Genomic DNA, 22,294 nt, shown 5'->3' with positions numbered 1-22,294 from the left:
AAATATCTAATTGTGAATTAATCATTTTTAAAGCATTTTATAACTATTTTTCACAAATTTAATTCTGTAACATGAAACTGTTCTGATACAATGATTATCTAATTATTAATCTATTTTATATTTTAAGTTGAAAACAAAAAAAAACAATTATATTTTAACTAGTAGTCATGTAATTTTATTATTAAAAAAATTCTATTAAAACTTTATTTACTACTTTCATTAGGTCAACCCATCACGTTTACCAGTTGTTGTTGGTGGATTACTTGATGTTGATTGTTCAGAAGATGTAATTAAGTCCCTTATTATGGTAGTGAGAGGACAATTTTCAACAGATGAACTTGTAGAAGAAGTTGAGAAAAGAAATAGGTTGAAACTTCTGTTATCTTGGCTTGAAATGAGAGTTCATGAAGGTTGTAATGAGGCGGCTACTCATAATGCCCTAGCAAAGATTTACATTGACTCAAATAATAATCCAGAACGTTTTCTAAAGTGAGTTACTTACATTTATTTCAAAACAGAACTTTAATATTTTAAATAGCATATTTAATTTTTGAATAATTTATCCTGTTGATTAAATTTAATGTATATAAGTGTAGTTCGTGAAAAAGTTTGTTTTATTTTCAATATGAAAAATGTTTTTAATGTTTTGAGATAACATTTGTAATAAAACATAAACATCTTACGAAACCCGATACATTACATTACGATAAAGCCACGTCAATTACTGTATAACATTGGGCTATATAACTGCAATAATAATTATAAATTACTGATTAATTTGACCCTAGAGGGAGGCATTATGTACCATCTTGTATTAAATTTAAAATTATTTAATTATTATTAGATTAAACTGGAAGAAATTAATTGGTGATGCCATCTGTATGGCAGGTGGGAGTTGCGGATTTGAGTCTTGCTCTGGCAGATTCTTTTCTTGAAGTTTAATCTAAATTTAATAATTATAATTAAATTTAATAAGAGATGGTGCCTAACACCTTCCTCTAGGGTCAAATTAATCAGTAATTCATAATTATTGCTGATACATAGCACCATATTATACAGCAGTTGACGTGGCTTTATAACATTCATCTGTTAATTTATTTTGGTAACCTGCAATTTTAAAGTAAATTTTTTAAAATTACTAGAATTTAATTGTCATTCCATGTTTAATTTTTAAATAAATATATATTAGATATAATTAACATTAAAATTTAGTTCAACAGAATTCTAAAACTGACAATGTTAAAATTTAGTATCAAATTTTAGATTCAGTTAAAAATGAAATAAACATTACATGTAATGTAATGAAAATGAATGAAATTAAAATTAACTGATGTGTAGCATTCCAGTTTACAAAGATCTAATTTCATGGTTGACACTTTTGAATATTGATTACTATACATGGCACTTATGTAAATTTAAGATTTTTATCCTGTATAATCTTACTAGTAGCCTATTCCAATTATTTTGAAGTAAATTTTTTAAGAATATTCAAGTACGAAACTGCTAAATTTGGGAAATCAGTTTGTTTTTTGGCTGTTCTAGTGGCTATTTTCATCTGACAATGAATACAAATGAATAATATAGGACCCAATAATTAAAACTTAAATTTATCACTAACATCTTACCAAAAATTTAAATTCAGGAAAGTATGTTAAATTATATTTGCTTATGCACTTTATGAATATTGTTAAAATTTGTGTGACATTTTTAAAAATTTTCTTGTATAATTTTAAAGGGAGAATCAGTTCTATGACAGCAGAGTTGTTGGAAAGTATTGTGAGAAAAGGGATCCCCATCTTGCATGTATTGCATATGAGCGAGGCCAGTGTGATAGAGAACTGATTAAAGTATGCAATGAGAATTCTCTCTTTAAAAGTGAAGCTCGTTATTTAGTAAGGAGGAGAGATCCAGAAATGTGGGCAGAAGTGCTAAATGAAAACAATCCTTATCGTCGCCAGTTAATTGATCAGGTTGTCCAAACAGCACTCTCTGAAACTCAAGATCCAGAAGATATTTCTGTAACTGTGAAAGCATTTATGACTGCAGATTTGCCAAATGAATTGATAGAACTATTAGAAAAGATTGTTTTAGAAAATTCTGTTTTCAGTGACCACAGGTAAGAAATAGTTTTAAATATGAAATTACCATATATAAACTTTTGCTAATGTGAATTAGCTTTACATTAAAATAAGACTAATATTTATAAATATAAACACATTCATGTAGGAGTGCCCTACTTATGAAATTTCAGACTTGTGAAGAGTTTGACCATATGTCTAACACTTAAATTTTGCCTATTCTTGCTGGTTGTGGAGTGGTATTAAACTCAGTCTTTTAACCAGTAATAATGTGGATTTATTTCTCTCATGCAGCCATTTTTTGTTTTCATGCGAATTATGACTTCCATTGCCACTTGTGAGGTTGTGAAGTTGGAGTAATAGCATTTTTTGCTGTTTGCAATTTTTATAAAATTTTGATTTAATGCTTCAGAAATTCATTTAAAACATAATAATAATCTAGTAGTGGAGATAAATGCATTGTTCTATTACCATGGAAACTAAACCTATCCTTATAAAAGTAAGCACATTAGGTGAAACAAAATCTGTGTTTGAAACACCCTCTACCAAGCAGTAGTAAGTGGATAAATGAACTTAATGTGTTCTAAGTACATTTGAAGGATCAAACACTAACACAACATTCTGTGTAGAAATGTACTTTCTAGATTAGTTTTTGACTTAAACATTTAGATTTACGACAGCACCTTGGGAACCTAACCTGATTGTAAGTAGAGGAGTGCTTGTATTTTTTTAGACTAAACCATTATTACCGTAGCTTCTTAAAAGTGAGAAACATTTAGTTATCACATAAAAATCTTTTGTGATCCTCTGTTAAATTCAAAGAGAAATAGAAAATAATGACAATGAATGTTTGTTTCATTTGTCTTTAAAATTGAAAACAGTTTTTGACATTTGACAAACTATACATCTTTAAAAACTTTCTATATTATATTATTATATAGCAGTAATGTGCATGTACAGTTTTAATTCTACAATTTGAAATGTTAAGATTGAGTTCATGTAGATTATTTGAAGATATGGTATCTAATATATCAAAAATTCTTATTTATTTTAGTAGTGCATCTGCAAGATGTAAAAGTGCTCTAATAGTAAGCATGCTATCTACTGGAGGAATATAAGGTTCATTATAAACTTCTACATTCTATTTACCATTTTCAGTTTTATCTTATGTTGAAATAGCATTGTTGTTGTTCAAATAATAATAAAATGAAATTACTAGATTTAATAGTTGCATCCAATTCCTAAAGAATAGAAATAAGATACTGCATTATAGAATGCTTACTATTAGAGTTTTTTTTTTTCAAGCTGAAAGCTAGACAACACTGTTCATTAGAATGACTAGTGAATACAAATGAATAATATAGGACCCAATAATTAAAACTTAAATTTATCACAAAAATTTAAATTCATCTTAACTTAACTTAAACTTAATAACATCTTACCAAAAATTTAAATTCAGGAAAGTATGCTAAATTATATTTGCTTATGCACTTTATGAATCTACTATTAACTAAATAACTATCTAAATTATTATTAATATTAACTATCTAAATTAACTAATTATTAAGATTTAGAACAATGTTATTTTGGCTTATTACTTCAATAAATTATCTTAACATTTATTGATTTATTTAATAATGTTAAATTTGTAAATATTTAAACATTTTTCTCAGAAATCTTCAAAATCTACTTATTCTAACTGCTATTAAAGCTGATCGGACCAGAGTTATGGAATACATCAATCGACTTGATAACTATGATGCTCCAGACATTGCTAACATAGCAATTGGCAGTGAATTATTCGAAGAAGCTTTTGCAATCTTTAAGAAATTTGATGTTAACACATCAGCCATACAGGTATGAACTTGAAATTTAAAGTATTTGCATGTACATATTATGTTTGTCTTATTTATGAAACTTCCTTTAAGCACACTAGGAATGCATGCTAATTTTGTACATGATTAAATATATGGATTTAGAATTAGTCATATTAACTTACAAAAAGGATATAGCATATGAAAAAATACACAAAACTATTTCAAATGATCTGGAAGATTATTGAACTAGATGATGCAGCTAGTCCTGAAAACTAATAACTAAATCATTAATATGTTATTAATTTAGAATTAAATGAAATTGTTCAGTAATAGTTAAACTGTGAAATATCAGTTAGTAATCCATTTCCACATTAAATGTCACATGTAAAGTCACAAAGAATAAAGTGGATAAATTTTTAATTTATTAGTTTATCAAAAGTATTTTTGCTTCATTCTTATTTCAAATTTTTTAATCCTTTTTATAATCATAAATGGCTGTTTCCATAATACTAATGTCCATTTTATTATGTTTTAAAGGGAAATTTAAAAGCAGTAGTCCCAAGGGGTGTGCAAGCAATGAAAATACAGTAAGACCCCACTTAATGCAGGGGATACATTCCTAGACAACAAAGCGCTAAATGAAACAGCATTAAACGAGGTCATTTTAATAGAGTAAATAGGGAAAGGGAAAAACGCAGCAAAAAATAAGCAGATTTTTACTTTAATTTTAAGTTATATTATTATGCAAATTAATTTAAAAATGTTAAATAACACACACATGTACACAGAGATGTAAAGTTCATTTTTTTTGTGATAAAGCTTCTGAAATTCTTGTTTTTTGCAATAGTTGTATAGTTTCATTTGTTGCTTCTTTTTCCATGGGTTCTTCATTTTCAGAATCTCTTCCAGTTTTACATGAATTCCTTGTTCTGCTAATTCTTGAAGGTTGTCATTGATAAGGCTCTCACCAGAAACCTGCAGTAACTCCTCAATATCCTGCTTGTCTACATGTTGTATTGATTAGGTTGACAATTTTGTCAACAATAGGCTCTTGTTGACAATTCTTGGATACCTCCAGCCATAACATCTTCCACACTTCATTCATGCATTTCAGTTAATTCTTGCCAAGTGAACCTTTTGCTGATTGGTTTATGTTTGGGAATAAATATATTATACATGAATCAATGAAATGCTGCAATAATTTGAATAAGCATAAATTTTGAGGTGTTTTATTATTTTTAGGCTCTTTGAGTAGACTTCTTTATATCAAGACAGAGTTAAGTGGGGTCTTACTGTATTAATGGGCTCTTGTTATGGAGAAAGTACAAAAGACTGATCATGGAGAACATTGAAATAACTAATTTGCATAGGATAAAATATTAAATATAAAGTATTCTTTATTTTCTCCAGTTAAAACTTACTCTTGCTGACTTAATTCTGTTTGAGCACAAATATAAATTATATAAAAAGGGACTTCAAGGTAAAAATCATGTTTTTGACAATCAGAACTTTTAATGTCTTTCTATAGTAAATAGAAGATTGATAGCAAAATAGAAACTAAATTGCTTCTTTAACTAAAAATACCAATATTCTTTATTACAAAAAACTATTTATATTAAATATTGCTTCATTTAAGATCTTTTATTTTTTGTATTAATAAAACAATAAGAATTCTTAATGTTTTGGATGCAATATTTAAGTATTCAGGATTAAACAATATTACAAATATTGATTCAAATTAGCCCATTAATATATTAAATTGTTCATATTTATTCTATCTAAAAGATACAATAAATTTTTAACTTTGTCTCTTTTTACAGACACTTCCACAAATAAGAAAACAATAACAATTTACCTCACTTTAGTCTAAATTACTTCAAAAGTATAAGTAAGAAATTTCCAGTTTCTTTTGAGAGATTGGATGGATATTTTTCAGGAATTCAATATATATTGATTGAGTTTTCAAATAAAGCAAAATTAAGATTGATTTTTTTGATCAGTCTTAATTAATTTTGCTCCCAAAGAACTCTCAAATTTGAATAGAGTTGATGACAGATTTAATGATCAGTTGTAATTAGGCTGGCTTGTTAGAATGGATGGATCCTTATGATCTAACTTCCTCCATTATTAAACATTTTATTTTTACTTGAATACTGCCAAAAAAAATTATGGCATCACTTGAATTTAACATAAATTTGTTGTTCTAGAAAAATTTAGATGAGAATAGAAAATGCTTATACATCAAATCACATTATACGAGTAAAAATTAGTTTAATATTGAAATGGATTATAAAATTATTTATATTAATGCTTTATGTTCAATTTCTGATATGAATTATTAAATTTGACAGTATTTGATTTTATGCTAATGTGTTAGCTAATTTTTTAAATTTCATTCAATAATTCTACCTTAATATTTTCTTAATGTACAGGCATGTGTACTTACATGTACAAGAAAATCAAGTTTAACTTGAATCAGTTTGAAAATTGTGATTTTTCTAAGAAATCCTTTTGAAGCTTTTCTTGTTACCAGTTTCAAATATGTTGAAAAGGGAATTTTCTTAATATTGTCAGTCTCCTAGAATTTTAAACCAAAGAATTTCATAAACTAAGTAAGAGGAATATAGTAGAGCGTCGTTTATCTGAAAGCTGGTTATCCGAAACGTCCGTTATCCGAAAGCATTCCAGTCGGCAAATTTAAATTTTCGCTAGTGCTGTGGTGCTGCAATCTTCGGCTATTTCTCGGGCTACTCAAATATTTTACGTTTTTGATACTAAATTAACATCTGAAGTATAATTATTTATTTTTTTTATATTTTTCAATAAATTTATTTTGTTTGTACAAAATAAAAAAATAATTTAACGATACAGTAGTCTTCGTTAGGCTTAACATCGACGAAAATTCAACGCGAAGCGACACACAATGGAGAGAAATTTCAACATGGGATAAATTAATATATTTTTTCGTACATGATTCGTTATCCGAAAAATAAGTTTTCCGAACCACCCCAGTCCTCAATTGATTCGGATAAACAACACTCTACTGTATTGAGATTTATAATTTATAAATTGTCTTAATGGCAATTTAAACTATTGCTTCTACAAATACACATTGTAACAATCAACAAAAATACGTAATATTTTAGTAAGTTTTTACTGATGAATTAGTAAATTATTTTGAATTATTTTTATAAACTTACAAATTTATTATGATGACTGAACTTTACTGTTACTACTTGTAATAGTATGTCAATTTCAATACAAGAAATTAATGTAATTAGCTAAAATGTTGAATTTAAAAAAATATGCTAGAATTAAGTTTTTACCAATAAGATTACCATAAGTGACATTAGCATATTGATAAAATATGTTCCGTACACACATCATAAAGAAGTTAATTCATTAAATTATGTTTAAATTAGTGTCTTTGCTGCTGAATCTGTAACTAGTTAGCAAATACTGAGATTCAGTAAGGTGTGTCAAGAATTATTGTGAATAGCTTCTAAGATCTTATTGAGACCATTTCACTAGAACTTATTGAAGAATAAATTCTTGTAGAGAAATAATGAGATGTTTGACTTCTAAAATTTAAACATTACAAAGAAAAATGTGCTGATTTTTGCAAAATAAGTTACTTTGCTGCTGCTGATTATATTAATATTTATTATATAATTATAGGTTCTTATTGAACATATTCAAAATCTTGATCGAGCATATGAATTTGCTGAACGTTGCAATGAACCTGCAGTCTGGAGTTTATTAGCCCAAGCTCAATTGGTTCAAGGAATGGTGAAAGAAGCAATTGATTCATACATTAAAGCTGGTGATCCTTCTTCATACATAGATGTTGTTCAGACAGCACATAGAACTGGTTAGTACTATGATTTTTATACATGTGTGTGTGCTTGTGTGTATCTGGAAAACACTTAAAATTAGAAGATCTTGATAATACATATCATTTAACAAAATCCACAATGATGGATTTGCTTGTACATATCTTACACGATTTTTTATAAATTAAAATTATTAATTGGAGTAGTGGAGTAAATATTATCATGTGTTGTTCAAATTTGGTAAGAAATTGAAGTTTATAGAGGGAAAACAATATTAATAACTTACCAATAATTATTTAGATAACTTACATATTGTATTAATTGAATAACATTATGCTATATAAATTTTTTTAAAACAATTTTCACATTTTTCTACATTGATTACAGAATGTGCTACTGATTGACTGAAGATAAATATTTAAGATCAATATCACTTCATAAAATATTAAATTTTTTTTACATATTCAACATTTTTTTTTAAACTCTGAATTACAATGTAAATTTAATGATACTTGACCTTGCTTACCTAGCTGCTGCTATTAAAAATTTTCAAATTAAATTTGATTACCTTTATCAATACTCTTATGGCATCTCAAATTTTATTAAATAATCATATAATACTTAGTTTGTTTTAATAAAAGTGAAACAAAGTAAAATTCAAAATATTATGAATTATGAAAGTGGAATGAAGTTTCATCCCCATGTTGTTCTGCAAGAGATGGCAACATTAATAAAAAAATAAAATTTCAATATTTACTAAATACTATGCATAGTTATTTTTTAACATACTCTTTCTCAACCTTGATACATTTCTGCCATTATGTCAGTTGGTAAAGTCTGTCATTGAAAAACTCAGGAATTTGCAGTTGAATTCATTGTCATACAGCTGACTTTACTTCATTGTCACATTAAAACGTTTGCCCTTCAAGTGTCTTTAAGCTATGGAAAGAGTTTGAAGCCTCTTGGAGTAAGATCAGGACTATGGTTGAGGATCAAACAAAACCCAGTCTGATCAGTGACAGTGTCAAGCAGCAGTTGTCTCCCTGCAGGTGTGCAGCCTGGTATTTTGCTGAATCAATGTTTGTTGGCATTTTCTCCTCCTCTTGATGCAACTTTTGACTTCATTTATCATTTGAATATAACACTGAATTGACTGTTGTTGTTTTATCCAAAAAAAATCTGGCAACATAACACTGAATATTTCAATGTAGTCAATGTGACCTTTCTTCCAAAACTGTTTGTGAATTTGGATAAATGATACAAAAATGAATCTCGGCATTATTTTCTACATATAGCTGAGGGCCTTGGATGTCATGGACATGTAGTCCTCCAGATTACACAGCAAATTACTTTTTATTGTTGTCTTCTAAATCAGTTGGTCTGGAAGCAAAGATCAAATAGGGGATCTAGGTAGTGTAATTGGCAATGTATCTGCATGGTAAGGAGTTGTGGGTTCAAGTCCTACTCTGGATCCATCTTTCAGAATATTCTAAAATTCTAATTATTAAACAATTAAGTTAATCTTATGCAATTTGGATTAAAGTTAAATTTAAATATCTGTGTATTTAAGTAACCAGTTTATAGCCTAATGATTGATCTGGTTTTATCATTTAGTTATAATTTAGGAAACTTGTTATTTAAAAAGCAAAAGTAAACTACTTTGAGATTTTATCAAATGTTTTTAGTTTAAGGTTGGAAGAAGAAAATTTTGCCATCAAATTTGCTTTGTTGTTAGATTTAATAATGTAAAATCTTGAACTTGCAGAAAGCTGGGAGGACTTGGTTCGATATTTACAAATGGCACGAAAGAAAGCTAGAGAATCATATGTTGAATCTGAACTTATTTATGCTTACGCAAAAACTAATAGACTGGCTGACTTGGAAGAATTTATTTCTGGACCTAATCATGCAGACATTCAAAAGGTATTTTTGTTTAAACTAAAATGATTCTATAATTAAGATAATTATTATCATTTAACTTCAGATTGGTGATCGCTGTTTTGAAGATGGATTATATGAGGCTGCAAAATTACTTTATAATAATGTATCCAATTTTGCTAGATTGGCAATTACTTTGGTTCATTTGAAAGAGTTTCAGGGAGCTGTGGATAGTGCAAGAAAAGCAAATTCTACCCGAACGTGGAAAGAAGTAAGATTTTTGTACTTTTTTATTTTAAAAATTTGTACATTATTCAAAACTTAAATTATATTTATAATAATATTAAGTTAAATATAAAATAGATATCTAATACTAAGGTATTTAAATTGCTTTTGCTAATTGTGAAATTTGAAAGTGCACACTGTTTATAAAAGAAAGCCTTAAATTTTAATGTATTGAAACACTAATTTTTAAATGTTTTGTAGTGAAGTATATGAATTTAAATGAAGATATCTAGGGCAGTGATTCTCAACCTTTTTTTCATATTGGTACAATTTTAATAATTTAAAAATTGGCGGCACACAGTTACTTTGGTAAGTACCGTAGGACAACTGGTGACATCACGAGTGATTTTTAAATGCAGTTGGTTATTTAGATTACATTTTCTAAATATCTTAGTAACTACCGGCAGTTTCAGGTAACACTGGTTACAATTTCCAAACACACCCTAGGAAGGTAGAACCGATTAAACTACTTGTCTCATGTTGCTTATGTATGGGACATTTGCAGTGACAGCACACTTCATAAATCTCGCGGCACAGTGGTTGAGAATCACTGATCTAGGGAGTTATTTGAACATTCATGAAATTAAGGTTTCATTTTTCTTTTGTTCATTATGTAAATTTGGAACTAATGATCTAGTAAATATATACTCAAATTTAATTTTAAAGAATTGCTTTTGTATCAAAACTTTACATACTAAAGAAGTACATATTTTACATCCAAATTTATAATTTTCTTGAATTGTTTAAGCTATCTTGTTAATATTTTTATTCTTAAAATTCATTGTTTTTAAATTATGAATTGTTTGTAAATCTTACTTATAGGTTTGTTTTGCCTGTGTCGATAATGAAGAATTCAGATTAGCCCAAATGTGTGGTCTTCATATTGTTGTTCATGCTGATGAATTAGAAGATTTGATTAATTATTATCAAGATAAAGGTTACTTTGAAGAATTAATTAGCCTTCTTGAAGCTGCATTGGGTCTTGAAAGAGCACACATGGGAATGTTTACAGAATTAGCTATCTTGTATTCCAAATACAAACCATCTAAAATGAAAGAACACTTAGAACTTTTCTGGTCACGAGTGAATATCCCAAAGGTGAGAATCTCAAAAATTTTAAAATACTGTTTCCTATTAGATTGTTTTACAACTTATGTAATGTATTTAAAAATTTTCCAGTTTTTTTTATTTTTACTTAGTATTTTCTAGATTGAAAGTTTACTTTTTCAAAAGTAATTTCTTGAATTTTTTTAAAATTCACTCTAATTACTTTCACTCAACTTTCATTAAAATGATAAACCAAATGATTTACAGGTATTGCGTGCAGCAGAACAAGCTCATTTATGGGCTGAATTGGTATTTTTATATGACAAATATGAGGAATTTGATAATGCTGTAGTAACAATGATCAATCATCCAACCGAAGCATGGCGAGAAGGACACTTTAAAGAAATGATAACAAAAGTTGCAAATATTGAATTATATTATAAGGCAATACAATTTTATTTAGATTATAAACCTATGCTACTGAATGACTTACTTCTGGTGCTGGCACCTCGCATGGATCACACAAGATCAGTTAATTTCTTCACTAAGGTAAATTTTTAATCATTTGAAAAGATTTTTAAAACTAAATTTTTCTTTTTAAGCATTATTTGTAGTTTGTATTTTAACATAACATTTTTATAAAATTCATTACAATTAAACTCATAGAATGCTATGAAATGTAAAAATGAATTGCAATTATAGGATTTTTGAAATTCTTAACAGTATACAATAGGTTGTGTTTTTATGAAGGATTAAATTACTGGAGAATTGGCACACATGAAAGACATGCTTAAGAAATTTCAAGTATACAAAAATTTACTTTTCCTAATTTTACAGATGCATGCATGCAGGCACATGTATATACTATACACGTGCATAATTTGTGTAACTTTTTTATTACAGAAAGAGTAAAACCCACATATATTGATTCATTGTAATAATTCTCTTTTTGCAATTTATAATTATTAGCACTTTTCATTGAGTGGAAGTCTTATTTTAAATGCCTTTAAGCAATAAGATAAAACTGTCCACTTCCTATTCTGACAACTTCCATCTTTTCTAATGTTTAATTTAACTCTTGCCTTGTTGCGAATGTATCCAGCAGATACATGGCATTTTTTTATTGACTTTCTCAAAAATAAATAACAGTTGAACTGCAGGCTTTTGTAGTATTCCTCAACTGATATGTTTTGAAGTGATTCCAGCAGTGGTTTTTAAGTTTGATCCTATTTTTAGAGAAATTTTACAAAAACCGTACTTACTACCATCTGCAATAAATTCTCTTGCAGCATGAGAGCACTGTACTCTAGTGATTGAGATTCAATAAAAAAAAAATGTAGAATTTTTATCACATTACTACACATTTAAACTTTTTCTCCTGGTTTCAGTGACAGGACCAATCCCAATTCATTTCAAATAAGCCATTATAGCTTTTTGACAATGTGATTTTCTTGCTTTGGTGTTATCGCCCTGATGTCTTACTATCAGAGCATGATAAGAAATTTAATACTTTCAATTTCGCAACAATTAAAATTTATTATATAGCAATACCATTTAGTAATTGTGATTCAAACATTTATTTGGTAATTTTATTGATCTATAATTTTATTTTTAATAATTAAAATATATCTCATTACTGGCAATACTAGTTGTTAAATCTAAAAGAAAACATTCCCTTGAATGCAAGAAAACAATTTGTCAGTCGTTTGACCCACAACTGACAGAGAAGGGAGTTTTTGAAAACTAAGTAATAAAACAATTAAGTTTGTTGTTGTTCACAGTGAGAGACCTCAGTCTATTACTTTTGCTGGAGGAAATAAATAAAGCTTTACTACCCTGAAGTTGAAAAATAATACAATCCTGTGAAATTTAACAAAACTGTCAATAAGTACATGTTGAAATTATTTATAGTGAGTTGACATTTGATAAGTTTAGTTTTTTGCATTTACAGATCAAATCACAGAAAACACAAATAAAAATATCATTTTTTAAAAACCCACTAGTATTTTATACTGTAAGGTAGTAGAGAAAATGTAGAAATCAAAGATATAATCACAGTCAAGCATATATATCAGTAAAAATATGAAAATTGCATTAAGTTGCTTTATGTACAACATGCCAAGTGATGTCATACAACTTGATATGCTTGGATGAGAGAGAGTTAATTATCTTTTATCCACTTTTTATTTTTCAGTTGTACTTGGACAATTTCATTTCATAAGTGCAAATCATTAAAATTGTTTGAAAGCATGAATATATAAAAAGTATGGGGGACACAGTGCTCTACTGTGCACATTATGTATCACAATAACGAAAAAAAAATTGGTATTTGACATTACTGCTATGATTCTGCTTTCCAGCTCATTCTGAGGAAAGTACTAGTTTAACTGTGGTTCTTTTATCTTGATCTCAAAGGAATGAATGTATCACAAACATTTCTAAATTTATTGTCAAGTGAATCACCACTGCATGGGGAAAACCTACTGTGTAGACAATAAGCATAATGAAACATTACAGCAGATATATTGATCTGTTCTCAGTAATCCTAGAGATCTCCTGCTAGATGGGACAGTATAGAATGTTTCAGAATTTCAGAGAGAATAAGATTACATTTAAAGTTGTTTAGTAATCAATTCATACTAATCATTGTAAACCAAAGACTCATTTATTTGCAATATTGTTTCTAAATATTCTGTTTTTGTTCAAAATTATCCTTTAACTTAACAAGTGAGCTAATATTAGAAAAAAATAGTAATTTATATATATATATAGAAAAAATAGTAAATCTATTTAGATATATTATAATTCTGAAAAAAAAATATTGATGGGAAAACATTTTGATATATAATAAATATATGTATATATCAAACTATATAAACATTGTATATAATCAAATTTTTATTTTAAAGGTTGATCACTTACCTTTAGTAAAACCATATTTGAGGTCTGTGCAGAGTCTCAATAATAAAGCAATTAATGAAGCATTAAATGGACTTCTTATTGAAGAAGAAGATTTCCAAGGATTGCGAACTTCCATTGATGCCTTTGATAATTTTGATAATATAGCCCTAGCACAGAGTTTAGAAAAGCATGAATTAATTGAATTTCGTCGTATTGCAGCTTATTTATATAAAGGAAATAATAGATGGAAACAATCTGTGGAATTATGTAAAAAGGATAGATTATTCAAGGTAAAGTAATTCAGTTTTAATTGTTTAAATATCAATTCATTAATAAATTTACTTTACAGGATGCAATGGAATATGCAGCTGAATCTAAATTAGCTGAAATTGCTGAAGAGTTGCTAGCATGGTTTTTAGATGAAAAAAATTATGAATGTTTTGCTGCTTGTCTCTTCCAATGTTATGATTTATTACATCCTGATGTTATTTTAGAATTATCGTGGCGTCACAATATAACCGATTTTGCAATGCCTTATCTTATTCAAGTTATGAGAGAGTATTTAAACAAAGTAAGTAGATGTTCATATAAATTAAATACTACCATTTTAAATAACTGAATATGTTTACAATACAAAGTGAATAATATATGCATTACAATAACACTTTGAGAATTAAATTATCTTGTTTTTAAACATCAACTAAAACTATTCTGACAATGAAGTATATAGTATGCTTCAATGCAGTCACATTAACTTTCATTTGAAAGTTGTAAAAATGAACTATTAAGATTAACTATCATTGTATCAGTTTGACACATTTTAAATTAATATATTGATTATCCTGACAATTTCAAATATTGAAAGTGTATTGTATTAGTAAATTAAATAAAACTTGAAAACATAAATTAAATAAACATACAAATTTTTGATATACACTACTTAATTTATTGCAAATTTATGTGTTTTCCTTATTAAACTTTGAGATAAAAGTAATTCATAATGGGATTTATCAGAGAAGCTTTTATTTATATGTATGAACAGAGGAAGATGGTAGTAACTTTAAAATCATACAATAATAATTTGTTGTAATAGTTGAAAATATTTGTAACAAGTTAGATAAATTGTATCTCAATAGTTTTTAGATGCATACATTTGACTTTCTCATTCTGACTAGTTCTATAATAAATGCAATCATTTGACACAAATTTTGATACATGCAAATTCCTTAATCATTATTATCATAACATTACAAATAAAGTTATGGAAAGATGTAAATAAAAAAAAAAGCCATTGTGATAGAAAACAGGAAATGCTCAGCTGGTCATAACTTCAATACATTTTAAAATGAATTTTTTTAAAATTAATATCAAAGCATTTGTAACTTAATAAAGTTACAAATGTGAAACAAACAAATGAAACATGATAATGTGATATTGAACTGATTTTTGGAAGATATAGATAATTTTATAAAGAACTACACAATGATTTTTTACTTTGTGCTGTTCAAAATTATAAGTAACCAATTTCAAAATAACAGAATATTTTTATTTTACTTTATATACAACTTGTATATATTAATATACACATGTCAGTTTTAATATTGTGTAGGTCATCCTTTGGCCTTAATTAGGTTAGGATTTTGTTTGACGAGACATTAATTCAATTAGTTTCTCAGACTGATCAGGAGTAATTACTCCTGATTTTCCTGATTCCAAACAGATTTTACCGTTTCCATCAACTCATTTTTAATTAATGGTCTGAGTTTGTGACCTTTGTTTTGTAATGTTCTACATGTTTTCAATTGGGTTGAGTTAGGAATGCCTGGTTAAGTCAGAACACTTAACATTTTGTTGCTGAACCACTCTTTCACAGCATTTGAAGTATGAGCTGGGGCCAAGTATTGTTGAAATATGAATTCATCACAAAAAATACTTGATTTTTACTGTTCTCTCAATTAGCACAAGGTTACTGTTGAGAACAAATCACACAGGAACACACTTATTGATGGAAAAAGTAGGTTTATTTTCTATAATAGACAGGATATGCATTTCAGGCTTAATACCCCCTCTTCAGTCCTATTTTATTATAAAACCAAAAACAATCTTCTGATAAGAAAATATTCCAGAATTTCTTTGTACATGTCAGAATTGACAGTTGTTTATTAAAAACAGATTGCCAGTTCCTTCTGTAGTGAAGCATTCTCACACCATTACACTTTGTGCATGTTTATTGGAATGTTTTAAGTAGCTGGATCATTGATTATTTCTTTTCTGCAGGAAACATGAGGTCCCTTGTCACAAAATGTAATACAAAATTGTTTTGACTAGAAAAAAAGTTTTGTTTTTAGGTATCTACAGTCCAGTGTAATTTATTTAAATGTGGCTTCACTTTATTGGAATTTTACAAGATTGGAATTTCATTTTCAGTAAAACTTCACTATGCTGTAAATCAAAATAACTTGATTCCATAATCATTTTTTTTAGTTATCAAACACTTTTCAATGGACTCCTAATGGCCACTTCCAGAACACTATCATCTTGAGCTGACTGGTTTGTCTGTAGTTTTATTTTTTACTTATCAAATTTCATAGTATCTTATTAGTCAAGGAACTGATTATAAAGTAATCTGAAATGTTCTTGCTATTTCATTTTTAGTTTCCTGACTTTTCATTCCAATTATTTGTTGCTTAATTTCATTAAACAAATTGCTTTGTAGACCTTTTTATAACAGTAAAGAATATGCAAATTTAAAGTTATTTAGATACTAACATGAAATATTATTGACAAGACTGTCTTGTTTATAAAATCGTACTGCTGTTTTATGTTACCAGCATAGAGGTATGAAGGAGTACAGTACATGTCGAGAGTTGATATTTGGCACAGAGTATTAGATGCCCAAATCACTTGTGCATAAAAAAAATCCAGACTTGCAGGTAGTCAAGGGACCGAGAATTGAGTCAAAATAAAATGCAAAATGGTGACCCCCCTCCCTTCTACAAACAGGCACCTCACCCCACCAAAGTCAGGTGGGGGAGCATACCACCCAGTCATTCTAAGAAGTGAACTCTGCTCTTAGGACTGAACAAGTAGTTTCTTCTATGTTAAATAAAATTTATAATCTAATTTTCTAAATTTGGGAGTGCTTCAAATATGACATTAAAAAGGTTTTATGTCGTTACAAATGGGTTTTTTAACATTATCTAGTATAATAAATTGGGGGACTGATAAAAATTTGATGTTATATTAGGGTTGTTACATCAGATGACGTTATAATCGGGTTAAACTGTACATTGTTCGTGTAAAATATTTTTAAAAATTTTGGACGATACAATAGCCACAATTTTTTTTCCCTAAAACGGGAAATTTTCGTTACGCATCAACAAAAATTCAACCCGGGCTGACATGCAATGGAGAGAAATTTCAAAATTGGAAATGCATCATGGATGACCTCATGTTCGTGGCCGGCGTTGTTTGAACGATCGCACCCAAAGCAGCGATACCAAAGAAGATTGGAGAAAGAGATCCACCTTGAGCGTCAGTGATTCCGCTTAGTAGTGAGTCTCCGAGACAGTCTTGTCCCAAACATGGTTTTGCCGTTTTACTTCTTTTAAAGTTACTTATGTTACTGTTGGCTTGTTTGGAAAGTTCATAGCGATTTTTAAGAGAAATAAAAGAAACTGTTTTAAAACTAAAAATATACTTTATTCCATTACATATGTGCCATTGTTTTTAATGACGTGTTGCCATCTATGGGGGATCTTCATGATACCCTCTTCGTAGAACTTTCCAGTTTTTATCATGAAGGGAATTTTGCAGAGAACGGAACAAATGGTAATCCAATGGGGCAAGGTCATGTGAGTATGGGGGATGAAGTAAAACATCCCAGCCTAGTTCCAATCATTTTTGGTGTGTTTGTAAAGACGTGTGGTCTGGCCTTGCCTTGGTGAAACACAATGCCTTTTCAATTGGCCAGTTCTGGGCATTTTTCTTTAATTGCCATGTTCAGTTTATCCAATTGGGAACAATACTTATCAGAATCAATTGTTTGATTCTGTGGAAGCAGCTCGTAATACAGGATTCCTTTCCAATCCCACCAGACTGTGAGCATGACCTTCTTCGGATGACTGACCTTTGGAGTTTTTAATGATGGTTCATTTTTCTTACCCCATGATCATTTTCAGCTGATGTTATAAACAATCAACTTTTCATCACCTGTCACTAAATGCTTCAGAAAAGGGTCATTTTCATTTTGTCTTTTAAGAGAATCACAAATGGAGATGTGATCCAGTAAGTTCTTTTCCGTTGAGTTATCCAAGTGTCGTAACAATTCACATATCCGAGCTTCTTTAGATGTTGAAATATGGTACTGTTTGACTTCACTGTCTTCAATTTTCCGAGTTGTTGTGTAATGAGGGTTTTCATCCAATAATGCTTTGATCTGGTCCTCTTCAATAACGGGTTTTCCTGAGTGGGAAGCATCTTCAGGGTTGAAATTATCTGCTTTAAATTTTGCAAACCACTTTTGAACAGTTGATTCTCCTACAGCACTCCCACCATAAACTTCACATATCTTTTTTACTGTTTGTGCAGCATTTTTTCCTTTATGATAAAAAAAACAAGTGTCGATAATGCACGTTGTTTGCATCCATTTTTGCAATGAGACAAATGATATTTGAATAATCTTAACAGTTTTGTAACAGACGTGTCTCAAGGTAATTTATCGTAATATTCATTGGTTTGTACAATTCTAATCATTTTCATGTCATTGTCTCAACTGTTGACTATCAAAAATCGCTACAAACTTTCCAAACAACCCAATAATATTTTACTTTTAAAAGCTGGTAAGAAAAATTTAATTATAAAAGAACTAATACATAATAATGAGTTGATTTTTGGGGAAAATAGATGAAACACGATAGAATGTGATACTTAAATGTGAAACAATGTAATAATTAACATAAATCCTTTTTTCAATTTATTATACCAACATTCCATTATTTTGAAATGTAGTTGTACATTTGCCAAATTATAAGTATATTAAGACTGCTTTATAATGGATATCTTCTAATGGAAAGAGAAAGGAAGGAAAAATTTGACAAAATGTAAAAATATCAATTATTAACTGCAAAGATGCAGATATTCTTGTGAAAGATAAATGGAGAACTTGTTTCCTGTGTTCAGGAAAATATATGCTACTGAATACTGAATCTTCTAGAAATTTATACTGAAGATTTAGTATTAAAATATATATTTAATTTAGATTTAAAAATAAATTTCTCTAGTAAGTTTTAGAAATTTAATAAAATCAAATTTTTAAAAGTTTAAGACTTATTTTATTTCTAGGTGGATAAATTAGAAGAACTTGAGAACCAGCGGTTAGAAGAATCTGCACAGAATGAACAAAAGCCCCTTGTTTATGGTAAAGAATAGGAGTTTGTTTTTAATTTGTTTTTTTCAATTTATATATATTTGTTTTTCCTTCTTTAGCACCTGAACCTCAGTTAATGTTGACAGCAGGACCAGGTATGATGGGTCCAGGTTATCAGCCGTATGGACAACCCATGCCTGGCTATCAAGGTTATGGCATGTAGGCATCAGTTTTCTCCCCTTTTAGAATATAGAATAGTAAAGACTGCCTGCGGGTACAGGATGTCGCTGGGTAAAGAATGGGGAGGAACAGTGGCAAATTTTTGAAGAAGTTACTCTAATTATGACTGGAAGCATTATGTTTTGGAATAGTTGTATATGAAGAAAATTCACTGTGTTTAATGAAATTATAATGTTGGCTGGATCTGAAACATCAAATTTTCTTGTTAATTTGTTCATTACAAATTTGAATCATAAACTATTTGTTTGTTGTTTATTCCATAAAGAAAATTAACCCATTTTTTTGTTCTAACAAGAATTTCCAGAGAAAAATTCTTTTGTGGTCTACTCAGGAGGAGAGTATTTTTCATCCATTTGAAGAGTTGAGACAATGGCATTTCTGCATCATGTCCCACAGTTGTAACTATGAATTAAGAGTTGTAAAAAGTTAGATAATCAAGACATACTTCACCTGTTTCAATAGATGTAATGTTTATCTGTGACCATTTATTTGTTCTACTAAATAAATGAAGGGATATAACAGGCTGTCATATATTAAGCCATTGTGATTAGTTGAGGGATCATTGATCATTATTGTTTAGATTGACCTAAGCTCTAGAATTGCATAAATATTATATTATTAAACACTTTTGTTATTAGTTAATCCTCTGCTCCACAGCTCATTAGTTTAAAGTTTTAATGGGAATGCTGTACAGGAGTTTAGACAGTTTTATATGTAGTTTGAAATTTCTCTAGCATGTTTTTGACATCATAATTGTAAAATAAGTCTCCACTATGTATTATTCAACATATGTTGTCACTATATATTCATTCCACTTTGATTTTTAATTAAAGATTCCAGTTTATACCAATTGTTTAAATTGTAGCCCAATTAAGGAAGTTCTTCTTCCACCCCAATTCTCATTGAAAAGTTAGACGACCACACAACAGAGGAATCGGTTCCGATCGAAGACTATGTTTTCGATAAAAGCACCCGGTTTTGTCGTGTAAGTGCAGACTCGTAATAGCCATCACTTGCCAATTTCTCTTCAGAGTTCTGTGTTCTACGCTATTTGTTGTTTCATGTCCTTCTGCCATGTAGTGTCTGGCCTTGTGGTAAATGTTGGGCCATTCATTCTTCAGGTGTAACATTTACCAATTGATCAAATAAAAGAGATGATTAACATTGTACTAAAATATTAATAATGCATTAATACAATTATTTATAATTCTTTTCAAAGACTTCCTTCTTAAATTATAGTTATATTAAAACTTTGAAATTACTTGTACATGTTGAATTAAATGTGGATTTTCCATTAAAAATTTGAAAATTAAATCAAAACTAAATCTTAATTGGAAAGTTTCACTTCAGATAATTTTTGTTATACTATAAAATGTTTGATATTAATGTAGGCCTATACAAAAATTATTCATACATATTGTAAAAAGGTTTTTTTTCATATCAAATGAAATAAACGAAAAACGATAACTTTATTTTATTAAAAAACAAGCATTGCACAGAATCAGTCCACTTAATTTGTATTCTCTTGCATAGTGTTTCAAACTAAATAATTTGAAATTAATTTTTAAAATAACTAGCAGAATTGTCATGGAAATACAAATTTTAGTAAACAAAAATAAAATTGGGAGGCACAAATTTTGAAATTGCCTAGACTATTCAAAATTTATTTTATGAACATTATGTTGCTTATTTTGCTTGCTTTTAAATTGTTGACTTCATGAATTGGTATGCTTTACAGAACAATTCTTCACTGGTTTGATTTTTAATTTGTTTTATATGAAGAATTTAAAAATCTTATAAGCAACATATTCCAATTGTTTTTACATATGAACAACTGTTTTCATTGATAATACTGACTTGATTGCAAAATATATTGACTTGCATTTAAAATATGAGAGAGGCTTTATATTTGGAGATACATTTTTATATACTGCCTTGATAAGGAAAAGGATCATAAACTTAAGTTGAGTTTAGACCCATTTTCAGGAATCTTGCCTCTAAGTGGTGAAGACCTAATTCATAATTTACCAGATTTATGAGCAGTGTATTAGGTCTAATACACTCTTGCTCATAATTATAAGAACATCACCATTTTTCACAGCTAAAATGCTGTCAATAAGCAAATAACTACATGTCCAATACTTCCTGCAACTAAACCAGTCTTTTCTGTTGATGACATTACCCTACATCAAGGATGTCCAATCTGCAGGTGCACTGTGGTCCACTTAATATTTTTGTATGGTCCACTGCACCCTAAATTAGATATACTTTACCAAAATAAATGAAAATGTTGTCATTAAAATTATTCTCTCACTGGATACACTTTGTAGTAATGATGTAATTGGTGCCAGAAAATTGTTTTATGTAGGAAACTATTATGCATGGGGTAGTACATACTGTTGTAAACAATTCTGTACGTGCATGAAAAACATCAAAACTAGGTTGTGATTCCCATTATACTAACATTCTTAGAATTAAGACTGCTACCATAAAAGCAGATATTGACAATATTATAGAAGGAAGGCAATGTCAAAAATCTCATTGAATTTATTTTGTGAGTATACTTTTTTTACTGTTAATAATACAGTATTTTTTGTAATTATATGAATATCAGATTTTAATAACAAATATATATTTTGAACTTTTAAAAAGCTCATATTTATATAAGGTACCTTTTTTGTGGTCTGCTGAATATACCTAAATTTCTAATTTGGCCCATAAGGAAAAAAAGTTGGACAACTGCCCTACACCATATTTGATCCACTCTTCTCATTAGAATTGGTTTTTTTAATCATCCAGTAGTAATAAATGCATCAGGACTATCTAAGTTTGCCTTGATAAGGAAAA

General features: G+C 28.6%; 1 protein-coding gene across 1 annotated transcript; it reads left to right on the top strand.

The window, feature by feature from the left end:
* Positions 1-202: 202 nt before the first annotated feature.
* LOC111638314 (clathrin heavy chain-like) lies at positions 203-20,631 on the top strand. The gene is made up of 12 exons (XM_023384003.1): positions 203-489; positions 1,736-2,116; positions 3,752-3,935; positions 7,574-7,766; positions 9,494-9,651; positions 9,713-9,877; positions 10,714-10,989; positions 11,206-11,487; positions 13,848-14,129; positions 14,189-14,410; positions 19,183-19,258; positions 19,327-20,631. The coding sequence occupies exons 1-12, from the start codon at positions 305-307 to the stop codon at positions 19,428-19,430; spliced, it is 2,508 nt and encodes an 835-aa protein (XP_023239771.1). The 5' UTR covers positions 203-304; the 3' UTR covers positions 19,431-20,631.
* The last annotated feature ends 1,663 nt before the right edge of the window (positions 20,632-22,294 follow it).

Source organism: Centruroides sculpturatus, unplaced genomic scaffold, assembly GCF_000671375.1.
Source record: "Centruroides sculpturatus isolate CEXI.00-Female unplaced genomic scaffold, Cexi_2.0 scaffold1081, whole genome shotgun sequence".
In the NCBI taxonomy this organism is placed as follows: domain Eukaryota; kingdom Metazoa; phylum Arthropoda; class Arachnida; order Scorpiones; family Buthidae; genus Centruroides; species Centruroides sculpturatus.
The sequence above is the reverse complement of the archived record's forward strand: the minus strand, read 5'-3'. Positions and strand labels throughout refer to the sequence as shown.